The 22,479-nt window shown below is 37.1% G+C and overlaps 1 protein-coding gene across 4 annotated transcripts in view; it reads left to right on the top strand.

Moving 5' to 3' along the window:
• The window catches only part of GOLPH3L (golgi phosphoprotein 3 like), a 41,458-nt gene that overhangs the window by 10,605 nt on the left and 8,374 nt on the right, over window positions 1-22,479 (top strand). For 2 of the 4 annotated variants that reach the window (XM_059080968.2, XM_059080960.2), the window contains 2 exons: window positions 13,498-13,629; window positions 14,776-14,890. In XM_059080968.2, coding sequence (XP_058936951.1) covers window positions 13,498-13,629; window positions 14,776-14,890 — 247 coding nt within the window. The remainder of the gene's footprint in view (window positions 1-13,497; window positions 13,630-14,775; window positions 14,891-22,479) is intronic. The other 2 variants (XM_067035394.1, XM_067035397.1) reach the window with 1 other exon arrangement.

Here is a 22,479-nt window from a genome sequence, read left to right as displayed (position 1 = left end):
TGTGTGTGTGTGAGAGAGAACATTTATGATCTATTCTCTTAGCAGATTTCAGTTGTACAATACAGTGTTATCAGATACACATCACCATATATAAAATAAACAAGTATTTACTGTAACAGCGCAGGGAACTATATTCAGCATCTGTAATAACCTATAATAGAAAAGAATCAGAAAAAAGAATATATCTATATCTATCTATCTATATCTATATCAATCTATCTATCTAACCGAATCACTTTGTTGTATACCTGAAACTAACACAATATTGTAAATCAACTCTACTTAAAAACAAAAAGTAGATAGCAATACAGTATTATCAAGTGTAGTCACCACGTTGTACATTAGACCCTCAAACCTTATTTATCATGTAACTGAAAGTTTGTACCTTTTACCAACCTCTCCCTATTTCCCCCAACCCCCCAGTCCCTGGCAAACATTTTTCTATTTTCTGTTTCTAGGAGCTCAGTTTTTTTAGATTTTACATGTAAGTGATACTATGCAATGTTTGTCTTTCTCTCTGGCTTATTTCACCTCCAGGTGAAATATCTCCAGGGCATAATGCCCTCCAGATACTTCCATGTTGTCACAAATGACAGGATTTCTGTCTTTTTAAAGACTAACATTTTTTTTCCTTGATCCATTTATCCATTAATGGATACTTAGATTGTTTCTATACTTTGGCTACTGTGAAAAATGCTGCAATAAACATGACAATACAGATATCTCTTTGAAATAATGATTTTTTTCCTTTGGATGTACACCCAGAAATGGGGTTGTTAGATCATATGGTAGTTCTATTTTTACTTTCTTGAGAAACCTCCATACTGTTTTCCATAGTGGCTGTACCAGTTTACATTCCCACCAACAGTGTACAAAGTTTCCCTTTTATCCACATTCTTGCTAGCATTTGTTATCTCCTATCTTTTTGATAATACCATCCTAACAGGTATGAAGCGTTATCTTATTGTGGTTTTGGTTTGTGTTTCCCTGATGATTAGTGATGTTGAGCACCTTTTCCTATACCTGTTGGTCACTTATATGTTTTCTTTGGAAAAATGTCTGTTCCGGTCCTTTGCCCATTTTTAAATTGGGTTATTTGGTTTTTTGCTGTTGAGTTATTAATATGTGTGTACCTTAGGTATTTTAGATATTAATCACTTATTGGATATGTGGTTTGTAAATATTTTCTCCCATTCCATGTGTTGCTTTTTCATTTTATTGATGGTTTCCTTTGCTGTGCAGAAGCTTTTTAGTTTGATGTAGTCCTGCTTGTTGATTTTTTTGCTTTTGCTGCTTGTACTTTTGGTGTCAAGTCCAAAAAAAACATTGCCAAGACCAATGTTAAGGAGCTTACCCTTTGTTTTCTTCTTGTAGTTTTACTGTTTCAGGAGTTATGGTCAAGTCTTCAATCTGTTTTGAGTTGATTTTTGTGTATGGTGTAATGCTTTTTTCTTTTTTTTAATTGTTGTAGGCTTTTTTTGTGCTGAGGATCAGCCTAAAGTGTAAAATTAAGGTCTTCTCAAGTCTTTTCTGAGCCTGTGCCTTTCCTTGGGCATTTACAATAACCTTCTAATTTCCCCTGTATATGTAGTTACTTTTGAATGTCCTAGCCTTTGGTATCTGGCTCCAAAAAGAGGGGAGAGGAAAATGAAGAGAAGGGAAAAGGCATAAGCCCTTCAAATCACCTGGAAGTCACCAGAAGGGGAAGGGCTTGCAGCAAACCAGGGAGGTTACAATAATGGCCTCTGTGTCTGCACCTCCATGATCAGAATGCAGATCCCTGATATCTGATATTTGGAGGACAGAGTCCTTATTGCCCACCCTAGCTCCTAGTAGGGGCATGTAAGCTGCTCTAAGAACACATGCATGGCTGCCTGCCATGGGGTGAGGGGATGGGAGATGGGTAGCCTCTGCTAAACTAAGATTTGAAATTGACTGGAATTAACTGTAATTTATGATCCACGTCTTCCCCTGGAAGTTGCAAGCCTTCAATAGCCTCCAGAGTTCCGAAATAGTTATGTCAGACAGATTCTACTGATAGAGTTGTCATCTAGGTGGGAAGACAAATTTCTGGTGCTTCTTACTCTGCAATTACCCAGAATCCCTACATTTGTTTTTTATATATTCCTACCATGTTACTGTCCCCATAGTTTGTTTTAATTTAAATTCTACATTTCCTTTCAAAGCCTATCACAAATCAAACAATGATCTTTCCATTCTCTAAATTCCCTTGCATTTATCATACATCTCAATGTGCTTAGTTACTGCATTTTCTAATTTTCTTATAGGCAGTGTTTAAAGAAACAGTCTTTGGGGGCTTCCCTGGGGGCTTCCCTGGGGGCTTCCCTGGGGGCTTCCCTGGTGGTGCAGTGGTTAAGAATCCACCTGCCAATGCAGGGGACATGGGTTCAAGCCCTGGTCCGGGAAGATCCCACATGCCGCGGGGCAACTAAGCCCATGTGCTACAACTGCTGAGCCTGTGCTCTAGAGCCCATGAGCCACAACTACTGAGCCACGTGCCACAACTACTGAGCCCGCATGCCTGGAGCCATGCTCTGCAAGAGAAGCCACTGCAATGAGAAGCCCATGCACCGCAATGGAGAGTAGTAGCCCCCACTTGCTGCAACTAGAGAAAGCCTGCATGCAGCAATGAAGACCCAATGTGGCCAAAAATAAATAAATAAATTTAATTTTAAAAAACAAAAAACACAGGCTTTGGAAGCAGACATAGCTACATTAAAATGCAAAGTCTACCACTTAACTAAATGTTTGACTTGGCCTCAGTTTCCACATTATTTCCTTATACTCATTTTATATGGATAATAATATTGACCTCATAGTGCTATTGTAAGAATTAAATTACTTCTATAAAATGTTTAAATCAGCCTGACACATATAAATACTCAATAAATAATAACCAAAGTGAATTGAAATAAGTCAGACAAAAGATACTGTATGATCTCACTTATATAAAGAATTTTTTTAAAAAAACAGACTCATAGACACATAGAACAGATTGATGGTTGCCAGAGGTAGGGATTGGGGGTGGGTAGGTGAAATGAGTGAAGGTAATCAAAAAGGTACAAACTTCCAGTTATAAAATAAATAAGTCCTGGAGATATAATCTTTGGCATGATATCTATAGTTAATAATACTGTATTGTATATGTTAAAGTTGCTGAGAGAGTAGATATTAAAAGTTCTCATCACAAGAAAAAATTTGTAATTAACTATGTTTGATGATGGATGTTAAGAAGATTTATTGTGAGGATCATTTCACAATATATACATATATAGAATCATGTTGTACACCTGAAACTAATATAAATTTATATGTCAATTATATCAATAAAAAATAATAATAGCCATATAAATTTATAATTAAAAATTGGGAAGTAAAGGAATAAAGATGGGAGAAAGCATAGGAGAAATATTAACTTTTATTTTTTATAGTAAGAAGTCAATTAGATGTCTAATATTGAAACATTTACTTTAAACAAAAAACTCAACCTCTTAATCTATTTTCTTAACCTTAGAAATGAGTCTTTTAGGAAAATCTCTTGTAATAAGGAAATGTTTGAAGTTCAGTAATTCCTTCAGTTTCAGTTCATTTCCTTTTTATGTTAAATATAAGTAAAATTATATTTATTATATTTTACTTTAAAAATAGCACACGTAGGGCTTCCCTGGTGGCGCAGTGGTTGAGAGTCCACCTGCTGATGCAGGGAACACGGGTTCGTGCCCCGGTCCGGGAGGATCCCACATGCCTTGGAGCGGCTGGGCCCGTGAGCCATGGCCGCTGAGCCTGCGCGTCCAGAGCCTGTGCTCCGCGACGGGAGAGGCCACAATAGTGAGAGGCTCGCGTACTGCAAAAAAAAAAAAAAAAAAAAAAGCACATGTAGTATGATTTATTCCATTTTTTTAAAATGTTGAGTGAAATGTTACTTGAATTTGACATAAAAGGGAAATTGAGGTTAAACTGAATATTGCTTTTCTTCATCACAATATATCATTTACTAAAAGGCCCCACTAAGGTTAAAAAAGAGCTTATGAAAAAAATAAGACTGTGTGGACCTTGTTTGGCTCCTAATTCAAACAAACCAGGTATTCTAAAAATGCATTAAACAATTGATGCAATTTGAACGCTTACTGAATATTTGATAGTATTAAGGAATTATTAATTTTTTTAGGTATGAAGTATTGCATTTTTTTCCCTTCATCTCTTGGGGAGAGTATTGTAATATTTTATGGATGATATGTTACAGTGGCTGGGATTTGCACTGAAATAATCTGGAGTTGGGGTGAGAGGTATAGATGAAAGATTGTACTGGTAGCTATTGAAGCTAGATGAGGTATACACAGAGGTTAGTAATCTCTATAGTTTGTGTATGTTTGGAAATGTTAAACCAAAAATGTGTTTAGAAATTGGTGTTGGGGTCATGTTTTCTTAAATCACATGATTCCAATTTAGGCAATATCCTATTGACTCCCTGTTAATGAAAGATTAAGAAATTACCTCTCTCACAGTTTCTTTTACTTATACTCCCCAATATTTTATGAAAATTTATAATGTATATGTTCTGTTCTATAATTTACACAAAGCTGTTCTATGAAGGGAAGCCCCACAACTGGGGTTGGGGGAGAAGCAGGTGGGAAAATTGGTGGGTATGAGAAAAGATATGTGTATTGCATATATAAAGAAAAATCTGGTTTTACACATACCAAAATGATAATAGGATGATAGAATTATGAGCAATTTTTATTTTACTTATGATTCTTTTTTCCTTTCCATATTTTCTAAAATATATGTATATTACTTTTTAATCATGGAGAAAAGATCTATTTGAAGACAAAAGATATATCTGCATTTACCTATCTTGGCTCTTCTGAGGTTTGAACATACCATAAATGCCTTTATGTGTTTCTAAATCTATTTAAAATCATTTGAGGAGTTGTAGGGAAGTAGATTTAGCGCCTTAGACACATTTTCAGATTTTTTACTCCCCCTTTTCAACTTTCTTTGGATGGTGTGTAGCAATGAAAATTCCATTTTCTCATAAGTAACAAATTGTGGGAAAAGAAAGGCATATAAGTTACTGTTACTGTTTTTGGTGCTACAATCATTTAAAAAATTTTTAGAATAAAAAATTGAGGACATTTTTACTGGCCAGAATGAGATTTAAAGCTTATGTAGGAATATTCAAAGATTACCAGTTGCTTTCCTTTATTTTGGATTTCCTTTTCACTGACAAGGCATTTCCATGTTGTTTTTATTTTCTGAACTTTTGATAGTGGTTTTTATTTTAAAAAGGGCGCAGGGGGAGTTCCCTGGTGGCCTAATGATTAGGATTCCTGGCTTTCACGGCTTGAGAAATTGTATCCATTTGTCTAGGTTTATAATCCATTCTTCCCAATCATGCTGAAATCATCTGTTAAACCAGAATAACATCCAGGTCACAGTTCCTTATTCCCCATTATGATTAAGCAGAGTGAGCTTTTATTAATGCTTAATCTCTTTTCTAAAATGTCTCTTTTGACATGGATGGACCTAGTGACTGTCATACACAGTGAAGTAAGTCAGAAAGAGAAAAACAAATATCATATATTAATGCATATATTTGGAATCTGAAAAAATTGGTATAGATGATCTTATTTACATAGCAGAAATAGAGACACAGACCTAGAGAACAAACGTATGGATACCAAGGTGGAAGGTGGGGGGATGAATTGGGAGATTGGGATTGACATATAGTATAGCACAGGGAACTCTACTCAGTGCTCTGTGGTGACCTAAATGAGAAGGAAATCCAGAAAAGAGGGGATATATGTATACGTATAGCTGATTCACTTTGCTGTACAGTATAATCTAACACAATATTGTAAAGCAACTATACTCCAATAAAAATAAATAAAATGTCTCTTTTGGCTCTGTGGACATAGAAATATTCATTGGAGTTAGAATGAATCACATTAATTTATAAAAGAGGAATCTAGATCAAATCCTGGAAGCCACTCTTTTTATAGAGCACTTCAAAGGAAAATAGTAATTTAATTCTTCTTAAAGTAATTTTTTAGAGGAAAAAAATGAAATAAAATTCGTTTTGCTTGTAAAACTTTTTTTTTCTTGTATAATTTTTGATAACCCTGGAGATCATCATGCAGACATCAGGCTTTGGAACTGGGCATATAGAAAAGGCTTCAAGAAGACACAGTAAAATTCTTTCTCTCATGGAAAGTGAAGCAGTTTTTATGTTGAATCTTCAGATTTGGTGGGGGAGATTTTTTTTTCAGTGTAGATAATTTGGAAAAATTAGAAAACCACTTTTTTTGTTGGTTTGTAGACAGTATTTTACATAATTGTGATAATCCTGAATATACAATTATGTATTTGTCTGTTTTTCATTCAAATTTATCATAAGGATTTTCAAACCATATTTTAAAAAACTCCTTTTAATGATGCTTTGCTTTCTTTCCTCTTTTTACCCCAAGCAGGCAACTTTAAAATCTTTAACCTTCATTGTTGTTTTAAGGTGTGTCTTTAAAGAGGTTTGAATAATGAATACTTCACTAGGCAGAAATTCAGTGCAAAGTGTTGACTGTCTGAATTTATTGAAATCTTATTGTCCAACCTTTTACAAGAATAAAATAGCATTATCAAAAATTTCTATATGTATAATCTTTGACTCAAAAATTTCTTCTAGGAATTTATTCAACAGAAATACACATACAAATGAATATTTCTTTACAGCATTTTTTAATAATGGCAAAAAGTTGTAAGCAACCGATACATACATCAGTAAGGACTTGGGTAGATAGACTATAGTGCATTTAGGGGTTTGCCTCGTGGCGCAGTTTTTGAGAATCTGCCTGCCAATGCAGGGGACACAGTTTCGAGCCATGGTCCAGGAAGATCCCACATGCCGTGGAGCAACTAAGCCCGTGGGCCACAACTGCTGAGCCTGCGCTCTAGAGCATGCGAGCCACAACTGATGAAGCCCGTGCGCCTTGCTCCCGTGCTCTGCAACAGGAGAAGTCACTGCAATGAGAAGCCCGTGCACCGCAACGAAGAGTAGCCCCCGCTCACCGCAACTAGAGAAAGCCCACAGGCAGCAATGAAGACCCAACGCAGCCAAAAATAAATAAATAAATATACTAAAAAAAAACAAAAACAAAAAACTATAGTTCATATAAAATGCAGTACTATGCAGTCATAACAATGATTGAGGTAGCTCTGTGTTTAGTGATGTAGAAAAATATCCAAAATAATGGCTAAGTGGGAAAGTTGCCACTCAATATGATCTTATTTCTGTATGTAATATTAACAAATATATAATAGACTATGTATGTAAAATCTAGAAAATATCCACTAAACTGTTATGTGAAGGTGATAAGATTATAGGAGACTTTTACTTTCTAAATTATACATTTCTAAAATATTATCTTGGGCTTCCCTGGTGGCGCAGTGGTTGAGAATCCGCCTGCCTATGCAGGGGACACGGGTTCGTGCCCCGGTCCGGGAAGATCCCACATGCTGCGGAGTGGCTGGGCCCGTGAGCCATGGCCGCTGAGCCTGCGCGTCCGGAGCCTGTGCTCCGCGCAACGGGAGAGGCCACAACAGTGAGAGGCCCGCGTACCACAAAAAAATAAATAAATAAATATAAATAAATAAATAAAATAAAATATTATCTTTTTTTTTTGACAATCATCTATTACGTTTATAATCAAGACCAAAAAAAAATCTACTATCCAAAGATCTCTTTCTCCCAATCCTCCAATAGTCTCTGTTGGTCATGGAGTAGTGTGCAATTTTGGTATTTTTAGTAGATCCTAAAATTTTTCTTTTTCTCTTTTCCCTCATTTATATAGCCTTTGGTAATTAAATTTAATGACTGAATGGTGAATTTCGGTATACATGTGCTAGATCATCCTGCATACTAAAGCAGTGGCCCTTTAACACAGCATCTTTATTATAGATGGTTTGAGAATTTACCAAACAGCTCCATATATTTAGAGCAAAATGGACTTACAGTTATAATCATTTTTAAAACTCTTCATGTGTATTTTTATACTTTTTTCTATTATGGCATATGATTCAATAAAAAGAAAGTTAAAAAACATTTGAAGAGTTTTATATAATATGAGATACTATGATAGGAAAGGGTGATATTGAAAAACATACAGTTTATACATCCTGGTCTCCATTGCTGCTTCTTTTTTTTTTTTTTTTAATTCATTTTTTGCTGCCTTGGGTCTTCATTGCTGTGTGCGGGCTTTCTCTAGTTGCGGCAGGTGGAGGCTACTCTTCCTACCCATGTGCCGGCTTCTCATTGTGGTGGCATCTCTTGTTGCAGAGCACAGGCTCTAGGCGTGTGGGCTTCAGTAGTTGTGGCACGCGGGCCCAGTAGTTGTGGCTCACGAGCTCTAGAGCACAGGCTCAGTAGTTGTGGCACACGGGCTGAGTTGCTCCACAGGATTTGGGATCTTACCAGACCAGGGCTCGAACCCGTGCCCCCTGCATTGGCAGGCAGATCCTTAACCACTGCACCGCCAGGGAAGCCTCCATTGCTTCTTTATTTTCAGTGATTCTCATTTATAGTTTTGTTGACAATCTGACATCATTGTTACTGAAACAGAAGTCACATGGTCAGGCAGAAATGAAAAACAAGAAAAACTTTCCTCTAATTGCTTTAATACTAGCTGAAATGTTTGCACACCTGTTGAGATTCATAAAGTCATCAGGATTATATAAAAGCTATGCCTAAGTATAATATATATTGTAAAGTAAAGTTATAGTTTAACCTTAATGAGGCAGCTAACTTGTATAAACCAAGTATTAATGGGGGAAAAAGGGCTTACCTCCCTCCTTAAAGAGGAGTTACAAGTATTACTCCTGAAGTAGCCACGAGGCAGGCAGTGGAGAGAATTAATCCCAGCTTTTAGTCTAAGATCAGGCCCTCAGGAAATTTGGATATGTCTAGGGATGCTTATGATTCAAGCTGACCTTTTGCCAGGTTAACATATTTACTCTCAATCATAAATTTATGCTTTCAAAAAACATTTATTGAGAAATACGGTATATCAGTCATATACTCTCTCCCTAAGGAATTTATAGTCTACTGAGGACAAGCAGTTGGTTGCAATGTGATATAATAATGACAGGGGAGAAGTAGACACACACACACACACACACACACACACACACACACACACACACACACACAAACACACACACACACACACAGGTGAGGAATCTAAGCCAGGGGATGGAGTGGAGGGAAAGATAATGTTGGAGAAGGTGACATGTACTCAATCCTTAAGAACAAGGAGGAGTTGAGTAAAGAAGAGTATTGGTTCTTCTAGACAGAGAGAACTGTGTGTGCAAAAGTCAGTAGGCAGAAATGATGCATTAAGAGTACTTAAAATGGTTCCAGAAAGCTGGGGCATAGTGTTCTAGGGGAAAGAAGCCGGAGAGAGACTAGTAAGCAGCCTCCTGATTTAAGTGCTCTTACTAAAAAATTTGGATTTGACTGGGAGGAGCATTTGAAAGATTTTTAAGCAGAAGGGGAGGGAGTTATATGATTAGCTTTGAGCTTAAAGATCATCCTGGATGTGGGAAAAATGGAATTAGAAGAACTCTACTTCTGGCAGTATAGTGGTAAGACTTAATTTTTAATGTATTGTTGGGCCTTTGGAATAGAAAGGAAATCTTCAGGGCCCCCAAACACACACCAAAATTAAAATCCTAGACTTGAGCAAAAAACAAACATGAAAACCAGATTGCTCTGGGGCAAATTACCAGATCAGTACAGAGATTCAGGAAGTAGGTGGTCAGGAATGAACTTTTGGGTTGAAATAAAATGGAGAAGCTAGGTTTAAATGTGGTCCCTGTTGTGTGGCAGTCTCCCAGTCCCACCATGCCTTACTCTTAGCAGAAGCAAGTGCAGATCTTCCTCTCTAGAGGAAAATATCCTCAATTTAGGCCTCCAGAATCTCATAGGTTCAAAAAAAAAAAAATATGGACCTCTTAATCAAATATCATCAAACATACAAAGAAAAATACACGTGAGAAAGAATCAGCAGAAATAACAAATAATAGTTCATTCAAGCACCTTAGATATTAAAATGATCAACCAATATGAAGTATCTATGATATTTTTAAAGAAATATAAGGGGCTTCCCTGGTGGCGCAGTGGTTGAGAATCCGCCTGCCGATACAGGGGATGCGGGTTCGTGCCCTGGTCTGGGAAGATCCCACATGCCGCGGAGCGGCTGAGCCCGTGAGCCATGGCCGCTGAGCCTGTGTGTCCGGAACCAGTGCTCCGCAATGGGAGAGGCCACAACAGTGAGAGGCCCGTGTACCACACACACAAAAAAGAAAAATATAAGAATCACAAAATAAACAAGAAGAAATGATCACAAATGACCAGGCAAACGTGAAAAATAACTAAATAAAACTTTTAGAGATGAAAAATAGTTGAAATCAAAATCTCAGGGATTGGGCTTCCCTGGTGGCGCAGTGGTTGAGAATCCGCCTGCCGATGCAGGAGACACGGGTTCGTGCCCTGGTCCGGGAAGATCCCACATGCCGCGGAGCAACTAAGCCCGTGAGCCATGGCCGCCAGGCCTGCGCGTCCGGAGCCTGTGCGGCCCGCATACCAAAAAAAAAAAAAAAAAAAAAAAAAAAAAAAATTAAAAATCTCAGGGATAGTTTAACATATTAAATATAAATGGAGAGAGTAAATTGGAAGCCAGATATGAACTAACTCTTGTGAAATCAATATAGAGACAAAGGAAATGGAAAATGTAAAGGAGAGATTAAAAGACATGGAGGTTAGAATAAGAAAGATTGAAAGAAAGAAAAAAGGAAATGAAGGAAAGCCAAAATTCTTAGAGATAAGAATTAAGAATTTTTGAGAAGTAAAAACTGAATGTACAGACACAGGAAGCATATTACCAAACAGGATGCGTAAGTTCACACACAGTCATGTTATTGTCAAACTGCAAAACACCAAGAGAGAAGACCTTAAAGGACCAAAGAAAAAAGACAAATAGCCTACCACAATCAATAACAGTGATAGATTTCTCACTGCAACAATGGAAGTTAGGAGGGCATAATATCTTCAATGTGTTAAAGAGAAAACTACCAACCTAGAATTTTATGTCCAGAGAAGCAGTATTTTAAAAACAATGGTAAAATAAAGACATTTCATATAAACAAAATAGAGTTTTCCTCCAACAGACTTTCGTTTAAGGAAATTCTACTTTAGGAGGAAGGAAAATGGTACCAGAAAGGAGGTCTGAGATGCATGAAGGAATGGTGAACAAAAAATCTGGTAAGCAACTGAGTAAATCTAAACAAGGGCTACCTGTATAAAATAATGATGATGCTAATAATGATGTCTAATTTGTGAAGTTAAAAAAAAGATAAAATATTGGCAAACTAAGAGAGTGATTAATAGATGGATTTGTTTTAAAAATAACTTACATCTTGTATGAATTTTAAATGATCATGCACGTTAAAATTTCAAAAATAACTTCCTAAAGAAAAGTGAATGTACAACTTCCAAATCAATAAAGAGGAAAACTGGAATTTTTTAAAGATGGTTTTTAATTCTTTGCCACCACTTAGCTTTGTGACCTCTATCATATTACATAACCTCCATAAGCCTTAATTTCCTCACCTTTAAAACGTGGATAATTATAATACCTCCCTTATAAGATTGTTGTGAAGATGTAATCAAATAATGCATGCAAAAAAGCTTAGCACAAATCTACTGCATAGTAAGTGTTCAATAAATATTAGACATTACTGTTATTACTAGTGACTTAGTCTTTGTGATGCTTTAAAGCCATGCTAGAATCTGCCAACATCACACCCACCTTCTCTCCAGTGAGAGGGAGGGAATGTTACACACAAAGATAGCTAGAGAGTGTTAAACAGTTCTGATAACACTGATGGGTCTTCCTTGTGTTAATCATAACTCCTTGTTCAGAACGTTCAGAATTTAATATTGCCTTTCAATAAAAAGTTCAGAGCATCAAGGCTTTGCACAGCCTAGCCCAACCAACTTGATCTCATGAGTTCTCTTTAAATTCTTGAGTTAAATTTGTAAACATATTTGAGGTCTCCTTCCTTGACACTTTTGCTTGGAATGACCTTTTGAAGAATAGGTAAAATTTGGATAACTTCCTTCATCTGGAAAATCCACCCTCTCTGCTAAATTCAACCTATTCTTTAAACCCCAGCTCAAGTCCCATAAGAGTTTCTGACTACTCTAGCCCAAAAGTGATTTATAATTTGAAAAACTATCATCTAAACCAAACTTCCGGGACTTCCCTGGTGGTGCAGTGGTTAAGAATCCACCTGCCAGTCCAGGGGACACAGGTTCAAGCCCTGGTCAGGGAAGCTTCCACATGCTTCGGAGCAACTAAACCCGTGTGCCACAACTACTGAGTCTGCAGTCTAGAGCCCACAAACCACAACTACTGAGCCTGCATGCCACAACTACGGAAGCCCACATGCCTAGAGCCCGTGCTTCACAGCAAGAGAAGCCACTGCAATGAGAAGCCCACGCCCCACAACGAAAAGCAGCCCCCACTCGCTGCAACTAGAGAAAGCCTGTGCACAGCAACGAAGACCCAACGCAATAAATAAATAAATAAATAAATTGAGTGATTAATTAAAAATAAATAAACAAGCCAAACTTCCTATAGTGATTTATGCCTGTTTCTTCTACTCCATTTTCAGTTGAGCTTTTATTTAAAGTTTATATTATCAAAGAAAATTTTCCTGGAGTTTGCATGTCTTTCCAGCTACATTTTCAGCTCCTTAAGACAGTGGCTATTAACTATATACCTTTGTATTCCCTATAGTTCCTAGGGAAGAGAAACTAACATTTTAAGTGTCTATGATACACCAGGTACTACTAAATGGTTTCTTATATATTATTCCTCACAGTAAACTTATAAAGATAGATATCAGTGCCCCCATTTTACAGATTAGGACATTGCACTTGAGAAAGGCTAAGTAACATACCCAAGACATTAACTAGTCAGTGGCAGAGCTGACTACACCACCCATCAAAATAGCTTGCAAATAATACATGTCTTGGAGGCATAAAAGGCTCAAATGACTTATACATTTTTCTGCTTGACTTACTTGTATCCCACTCTGAAATTTAGAGTGTCATGGAAACAGATTTCAAAGAAGGCAAAAGTCTTCACAAAAATTAAAATTTGGCATGCCAATTGTTAACTAACAGCCAACCATAGGAATTCTCGAAGACCTTGAAGTTAGACAGAAAGTCATACTTTGGGGCAGGGGGGTTAGATTAAGGGACTTAAAGAGATTTTTTTCATTTATTTTATACGTTGCCTTGAGTTCATGTAATGTGAAGTGAAATGAATCACACAACAAAGTGGACCATTCTTTGGGTGCTTGTTGCAAGTCCATATCCCTTTCAGAACATTCTTTCTCTTCTCTTTTCCCCTTTCCTAGGGTTACACATCTTTCTGGAATGACTGCATATCATCTGGCCTGCGAGGGGGCATCCTGATAGAGCTGGCCATGCGAGGTCGAATCTATCTAGAACCCCCCACCATGCGTAAGAAGCGACTACTAGACAGAAAGGTAGAGCGTCCTCTGCGAACATCCTCTTATGAAAGGGCAGATACCAACAGTCCATTTCGGATGAATAGGAAGATTTGAGTAGTGAGACAATATAAATATCTCCATTTTCTTACTACTCATTTTTTCCACTCACAGCTTCACTGTCATACTCAGCACTCTACTGAAACTACATTCTTAGGTGTCACCAGCTAATTTTCAGTCTTCAATTTGTTTTTCTCTTTTAATCTATATGTGGTGTTCAACACTTTTGACTACCTCTTACTTGAAATTTTCTGTTCTTTTTAAAAAATATTTATTTATTTATTTATTTTTATTTATTTGGCTGCGTCGGGTCTTAGTTGAGGCATATGGGATCCTCATTGCAGCATGCGGGCTTCTCTAGTTGTGGCTCATGGGCTTCTCTCTAGTTGTGGCACGTGGGCTCAGTAGTTGTAGCACACGGGCTTAATTGCCCCATAGCATGTGGGATCTTAGTTCCACGACCAGGTATCAAACCTGCATCCCCTGCATTGGAAGGTAGATTCTTAACCACTGGACCACCAGGAAAGTCCCATCTGTTCTTGACCTTTGTTATATTTCATCCTCTTTCTTCTCTGGCTGTAACCCTATTTCCTTTACTTTTCCATTCCTTAACATCTAAGTCTCAGTTTGTATCACTTTGTATAACTTTTGGAGATATCATTTACTTTTACAGCTTCATCTATCACCCCCATGATATATTAACTCCCAAATTTCTAGGCCTGTCTTCTTTTTCCACCCCCAGGAACATAGTTAAGTATTGTCCAGACATTTCAACTTGGCTATCCCGTATCAGTTAAAACCAAACTTCATCAACTTTTCCTGACTTTCCTATCTTTATTTATTGTTTCACAAGTTGGTTTTCCAGGCTCAAAGAGTTATTATTGAATCTTTTCACCATTATCATTTATATCCAGTTTGTCATTGGGGCCCACTTCAAGTGTTTTTTTTTTTAATCTCCCTATTATCACCCCATACTAGATTTTAAATTTCTGGGGACAGAGAAAATATGTTATGCTGCTTTGCATTTCCTATGACTTAACCAATAATATATGTATAGCATATTGAATAACTTTAATTTGAATGAAGTATATCAACCAGGGTCTCTTGTTTCTTCTTTTCTGAAAGGTACTACTAAAGTCAGACAGCCCAACGGGTGATGTTTTACTGGATGAAACTCTCAAACACATCAAAGCAACTGAACCCACAGAAACTGTCCAAACATGGATAGAGCTACTTACTGGTAAGATGACTCAGAATGATTTAAAAATCCCACATTTTATCATTTTTATCCTACTCTTAAGGTTGGGAGAAGTATAGAAGGTCAGGGTGCTGTGTAATATATATATGGTTCACTGTTTAACTGTACTAATGAGGGACAAAAAAGACATGATTAATCAGTACGTAAAGTTTTCCAAAGCTTCATCTTACCTCTGTCCACCTCATAAGCTCACAAAAATTTTTTTAACAACCGTGTTGATGTATAATTCACATCCCATACAGTTGACCCATTTAAAGTATACAATTAAATGGATTTTAGTATATTCACACAATTGTGCAACCATCATCACAAGCTAAGTTTAGAACATTTTCATCATCCCCAAAATAAACCCCATACTCATTAGCAGTTTTCCCCACATTTCCCCAACCCTCCTGCCCAGCTACAGGCAACCACTAATCTATATTCTATCTCTGTAGATTTGCCTATTCTGGATATTCCATATAAATGATATCATACAACTTATGGTTTTTTTGTGACTAACTTCCGAGGATAATATTTTCAAGGTTCTTCCATGTTGTGGCACGTATTAGCACTTCATTCCTTTTTATCTCAAGGGCAAGTTCAAAAACTTTAATATGAATAATGAAGCCTAAGGCATAATATTTTAGGAGAATATTCCACAGGGCACTTTGAGATCACAGCCAGTGTCACCTTCTGGAACAATTTTTTTAACTGAAGTTTTTATTGAGATATTTGTATATTCACATGCAGTTGTAAGAAATAATACAGAAAGATCCCTTTATATGCTTTGTCCAGAATCCCCCAGTGGTAACATTTCTCAAAATTTTAATATATGACAACCAGGATACTGAAATTGATACAATCCACCAATCTTATTAGAATTTCCCCCCCCCTTTTTTTTTTGGCCACACTGCATAGCATGCAGAATCTTAGTTCCCCAACCAAGGATCAAATTTGTGCCCCCCGCAGTGGAAGTGCAGAGTCTTAACCATCGGACCACCAGGGAAGTCCCAAGAATTTCCCCAGTTTTAATTTGACTCCTTTTTATTGCCAAATAATATTTCATTGTATGGTTATACAACTTTAATTACTTATTCATCAGTTGATGGACATTTGAGATATTTCCACTTTTTGGCTATTATGAATAGTGCTGCTATGAACATTCATAGACAAGTTTTTGTGTGGACATGTTTTAACTTTGAGGCGGTATATAGTTAACTTTTTATTGTGGTAAAATATACATGTTTATTATCTTAATCTAAGTGTACAATTCAGTGACGTTAAATACAGGCACAGTGTTATATAACCATCACTCCTCTCTACACTCAAAGCTTTCACATCATCGCAAACACCCCTCTTCCTCCCTCCCCTCATTCCATCTACTTTCTGTCTCTATGAATTTGCCTGTACTAAGTAACTCATATAAGTGGAATCATATAATATTTCTCCTTCTATGTCTGGCTTATTTCACTAAGCATGTTTGCAAGGTCCATTCATTTTGTAGCATACATCAAAATCTCATTCCTTTTTATGGTTGAATAATATTCTACTGTATGTGTATACCACATTTTGTTCATTTCATCTGTTGATGGACACTTGGGTGTTTCCATCTTTTGGCTATTGTGGATAATGCTGCTGTGAACATTTTTGTACATATATCTGTTCAAGTCACTGCTTTCCATTCTTTTGGATGTATATCTTGGAGTAGAATTACTGGGTATGTGATAGTGCAATGTTTTGAGAAACCACCAAACTGTTTTCTACAGAGGCTGCACTCTTTTACATTCTTACCAGCCAAGTGTGAAGGTTGCAGTTTCTCCACATTCTCATCAGCACTTTTTATATTCTAATTTTTGTTTTGTTTTGTTTTTAATTTTAGCCATCCTAGTAGGTGTGAAGTGGTATCTCACTGTGGTTTTGATTTGCATTTCCCTAATGATTAATGATGTTGAGCATCTTTTCATGGACAATTTATATATCTTCTTTGGAGAAATATCTATTCAAGTCCTTTGCCCATTTTTGAATTGGCTTCTGTTGTTGTTGAGTTTTAGAAGCTCTTTCTATATTCTAGATAGTAATCCCTTATCAGATATATGATTTGCAAATATTTTCTCTCATTCTGTAAGTTTTCTCTTCACTTTATTGATAATAACTCTTGATGTACAAAAGTTCTTAATTTTTTTGTTGTTGTTGTTTTTTGTTTTGTGGTACGCGGGCCTCTCACTGTTAGGGCCTCTCCCATTGCGGAGCACAGGCTCCGGATGTGCAGGCTCAGCGGCCATGGCTCACGGGCCCAGCCGTTCTGCGGCATGTGGGATCTTCCCGGACCAGGGCACGAACCCCTGTCTCCTGCATCAGCAGGCGGACTCTCAACCACTGCGCCACCAGGGAAGCCCTAGCTTCATTCTTTTGTATGTGGATATGCAGTTTCTCAGAACCATTTGTTAAAAATACTATTCTTCCCCCCTTGAATGGTGTTGGCAGCCTTCTTGAAAAATCAGTTGACCGTATCTGTGAGGGTTTATTTCTGGGCTCTCTATTCTATTGCATTAATCTGTATGTTTGTCCTTATGCCAGTACCATACTGTTTTACTTACTGTAGCTTTGTAGTAAGTTTTGAAGTTGGGAAAGTATGAGTCCACTAACTTTATTCTTCTTTTTCAAGTTATTTTGGCTGTTCTGGGTCCCTTGCAATTCCATATGAATTTGAGGATCAGCTTTTCCACTTCTGTGGAAAAGGCTGTTAGAATCTGATAGGGATTGTGTTGAACCTGTAGATCTCTTTGGGTGGTATTACCATTTTAACAGTGTTAAGTCTTCCTGTCCATTAAAAGAAGCTCAGGCTGTCTTTCCATTATTTATGTCTTCTTTAATTTCTTTCATCAGTGTTTTATAGTTTGCAGTGTACAAATCTTCCACCTCCCTGGTTAGACTTATTCCTAAATATTTAATTTTCTTAGACACTATTATAAATGAGATTGCTTTCTTAATTTCATTTTCAGATTATTTATTTCTGATATATAGAAACAACTGATTTTTTTGTGTGTTCATCTTGTACCCGGCAACTTAGCTGAGTTTATTAGCTCTAGTAGCTTTTTGTGTACTTTGGGGGATTTTCTATGTATAGAATCATGTCATCTGCAAGCAGAGATAGTTTTAGTTTTTCCTTTACAATTTAGATGCCTTTAATTTTTTCTTTCTTGTCTACTAGCTCTGGCCAGAACTTCCAGTAAATTGTTGAATAGCAGTGGTGAAAGTGGGCATCCTTGGCTTTCTTGTTCCATGACCTTTGGGGGATCTTTCAGCCTTTTACCATTGAATATATTATTAGCTTTGAGGTTTTCGTAAATACTCTTTATCATGTTGAGGAATTTTTCTTTTATTCCTAGTTTCCTAGAAGTTTTTATCATGAAATGGTGTTTGTTTTTCTCAAGTTGCTTTTCTGAGTCAAGTGAGATGATCATGTGGGGTTTTTTTTCATTCTATTAAATGATGTATTACATTGTTTGACTTTTTATTGAGATATAATTGGCATAAACATTATATTAATTTCAGGTGTACATCATATTTATTCGATATTTGTACATATTATGAAATGATCACCACAATAAGTCTAGTTAGCATCCATCATCACACATAGTTAGTTTTTTTTCCTTGTGTGAGAACTTTTTTTAAAAAGTATTTATTTATTTATTTATTTATTTGGCTGCACCGGGTCTTAGTTACAGCATGCGAGATCTTCATTGCTGTGTGCAGGATCTTCGTTGCAGCATACAGGACCTTTTAGTTGTGGCACGTAGGATATTTAGTTGTGGCATGTGAGCTCTTAGTTGTGACATGTGGGATCTAGCTGTCAGACCAGGGATCGAACCCAGGCCCCCTGCGTTGGGAGCATGGAGTCTTAACCACTGGACCACCAGGGAAGTCCTGAGAACTTTTAAGATCTGTTTTCTTAGAACTTTCAAATATATAATACAGTGTTATTAACTATAGTCACCATGCTGTACATTATATCCCCAGGATTTATTTATTTTATAACTAGAATTTTGTATCTTTTGATCTCCTTCACCCATTCTGGCATTCTCCGCCTCCCTGCCCCTAGCAACTACCAATCTGTTCTCTGTATCTATGATTTTGGAATTTTTTGTTTTTGTTTTACATTCCACATATAAGTGAGATCATATAGTATTTGTCTTTCTCTGACTTTTTTTTTTATAGATTTATGTGGGCATTCAGCCTCACTTATTTATTTTATTTTTATTTATTTATTTATTTGGTTGTGCCGGGTCTTTGTTGCAGCAGGCAGGCTCCTTAGTTGCGGCAGGCAGGCTCCTTAGTTGCAGCATGTAACTCTTAGTTGTGGCATGCATGTGGGATCTAGTTCCCTGACCAGGGATTGAACCCAGGCCCCCTGCTTTGGGAGCACAGGGTCTTCACCACTGTACCACCAAGGAAGTCCCTCTGTCTGACTTACTTCACTTAGCATAATGCCCTCAAGGTACATCCAGGTTGTCATGAATGGCAAGATTTCCTGTTTTTTATGGTTGAATAATATTCTGTTGTATGTATATGTGTGCATATATGTATGTGTATATACATATACCACATTTTCTTTATCCATTCATCCATAATTGATATTTACGTTGCTTCCATGTCTTGGCTATTATAAATAATGCTGCAGTGAACATGGGGTGCATATATCTTTTCAATTCTACTCAGAAGTAGAATTACTAGATTATATGGTACCTGTAATTTTAAGTTTTTGAGAAACCCCTATACTCTTTTCTTTTTTTTCAATTAAAAATTTTTAAAATATTTTTATTTATTTAATTTATTTGGGGGGCTACATTGGGTCTTCATTGCTGCACGTGGGCTTTCTCTAGTTGCAGTGAGTGGGGGCTACTTTTCATTGCAGTGCATGGACTTCTCATTGCAGTGGCTTCTCTTGTTGCAGAGCACGGGCTCTAGGCACGCGGGCTTCAGTAGTTGTGGCATGCAGGCTCAGTAATTGTGGCTCACAGGCTCAGTAGTTGTGGCACATGGGCTTAGGTGCTCTGCAGCATGTAGGATCTTCCCAGACCAGGGAGTAAACCCATGTCCCCTGCATTGGTAGGCAGATTCTCAACCACTGCACCACCAGGGAAGTCCTATACTGTTTCTGTAGTGACTGGGACAATTTACATTTTCACTAACAGTGCACAAGGGTTCCCTTTTCTCTATATCCTTACCAACAGTTGTTATTTTTGGTCTTTTTAATATTAGCCATCTTAACACATGTGGAGTGATATCACACTATGGTTTTGATTTGCATTTCCTTGATGATTAGTGATGTTGAGCGCGTTTTCATTGTGTCTTTTGGCCATTTGTATGTCTTCTTTAGAAAAATGTCTATTCAGATCCTCAGCCCATTGATTTTCTGTTACATTCCTGGGATAAATTTTACTTGATCAAGATGAAAAATGATTTTATTATGCTGTTGGATTCAATTTGCTAATATTTTATTAAGAATTTTGCGTCATGGGGCTTCCCTGGTGGCGCAGTGGTTGAGAGTCCGCCTGCTGATGCAGGGAACACGGGTTCGTGCCCCAGTCCAGGAGGATCCCACATGCCGCAGAGCGGCTAGGCCCATGAGCCATGGCCGCTGAGCCTGTGTCCGGAGCCTGTTCTCTGCAATGGGAGAGGCCACAACAGTGAGAGGCCTGCGTACCGCAAAAAAAAAAAAAAAAAAAAAAAAGAATTTTGCATCTATATTCATAAGACTTATTGGTCTGTAACTTTCTTTTCTTGTGATGTATTTTTAAAAATTCATTAATTATTTATTTTTGGCTGCATTGGGTCTTTGTTGCTGCGCACGGGCTTTCTCTAGTTATGTCGAGTGGGGGCTACTCTTTGTTGCGATTCACAGGCTTCTCATTGCAGTGGCTTCTCTTGTTGTGGAGCATGGGCTCTAGGTGCACAGGCTTCAGTAATTGTGGCACACGGACTCGGTAGTTGTGGCTCACAAGCTGGGCTTAGTTGCTCCGCGGCACGTGGGATCTTCCCGGACCAGGGCTCGAACCCATGTCCCCTGCATTGACAGGCAGATTCTTAACCAGTGTGCCACCAGTGAAGTCCTCTTGTGATGTCTTTATCTGGCTTTAGTATCAGGATAATCCTTGCCTCACAGAATGAGTTAGGAGGTGTTCCCTCTTCAGTTTTTTGGAAGACTTTGAGAAGGATTTGTGTTAATTCTTGTTTAAATGTTAGGTAGAATTCACTGATGAAGCCATCTGGTCCAGGACTTTTCTTTTTGGGGAGGTTTTTGTTTACTGATTTCATCTTTTTACTTGCTATAAATCTGTTGAAATTTTCTATTTCTTTATCAGTCAGTTTAGATAATTTGAGTGTTTCAGGGAATTTGTCCATTTCCCTGAAGAAATTTGTCCATTTCTTCTAGGTTATGTAATTTGTTGGCTTACCATTATTCATAGTATTCTCTTATAATCCTTTTTTTAATCTCTGCAAGGTCAGTTGTAATGTCCCCACTTTAATTTCTCATTTTAGTTGTTTGTATCTTTTCTCTTTTTCTTTGGCAGTCTACCTAAAGGTTTGTGAATTTTGTTGATCTTTTCAAAAAACCAACTCTTTGTTTCTTTGGTCTTCTTTGTTGTTTTTCTGATCTCTCTTTTTGTTCATCTCTTCTCTAATCTTTATTTTGTTCCTTCTGTTAGCTTTGGGTTTACTTTGCTCTTCTTTTTCTAGTCCATTAAAGTGTAAAGTTAGGTGATTGATTTGAGACTTACTTTTTAAATTTAGGTATTTACAACTATAAATTTCCCTCTGAGCACTGCTTTCACTATATCCCATACATTTTAGTGCATTGTGTTTTCATCCATTTCTAAGTATTTTCTAATTTCCCTTGTAATTTCTTCTTTGACCCATTGGTTGTTTAAGCTTGTTTAATTTACACATATAGGCAAATTTTCATTTTCCTTCTTATACTGATTTCTAATTTCATCCCATTGTGGTCAGAGAAGATACTTTGTATGTATCTTTTGAAATCTACTGAGATTTATTTTATGGCCTAACAAGTGGTCTGTCCTGGAGATGTGCCATGTACACTTGAGAAGAATGTGTATTCTGCTGTTAGGTGGAGTGTTCTGTGTATGTCTGTTAGGCTTAGTGAGTTTATTGTGTTGTTGAAATCTTCTATTTTTAAATTATTTTCTGTCTACTTGATCTAAGCCTCATTGAAAGTGGGGTGTTATAAAACTGTCTACTTCTGACTGTTCTGCCCATTTTGCTTCATATATTTTGAGTCTGTTCTTAGGAGTGTAAATATTTATACTTGTTATATCTTCTTGTTGTACTGAACCTTTTATTAATATATAATGTCTTTCTCTGTCTCTCTTACCTTATATGATTTTAAATCTATTTTGTCCAAAATTAGTATAGCCACCCCTGCTGTCTTTTGGTTACTATTTGAATGGAATATCTTTTTCCATCCATTCACTTTCAACCTATCTGTGTCCTTTGATCTAAAGTGAATCTCTCATAGACAGCATATAATTAAATTGGATCATGTTTTTTAACCCATTCTGCCAATGTTT

Source organism: Kogia breviceps, chromosome 1, assembly GCF_026419965.1.
Source record: "Kogia breviceps isolate mKogBre1 chromosome 1, mKogBre1 haplotype 1, whole genome shotgun sequence".
Lineage (NCBI taxonomy): Eukaryota > Metazoa > Chordata > Mammalia > Artiodactyla > Physeteridae > Kogia > Kogia breviceps.
This window is presented reverse-complemented; position numbering and strand designations above follow the sequence as displayed.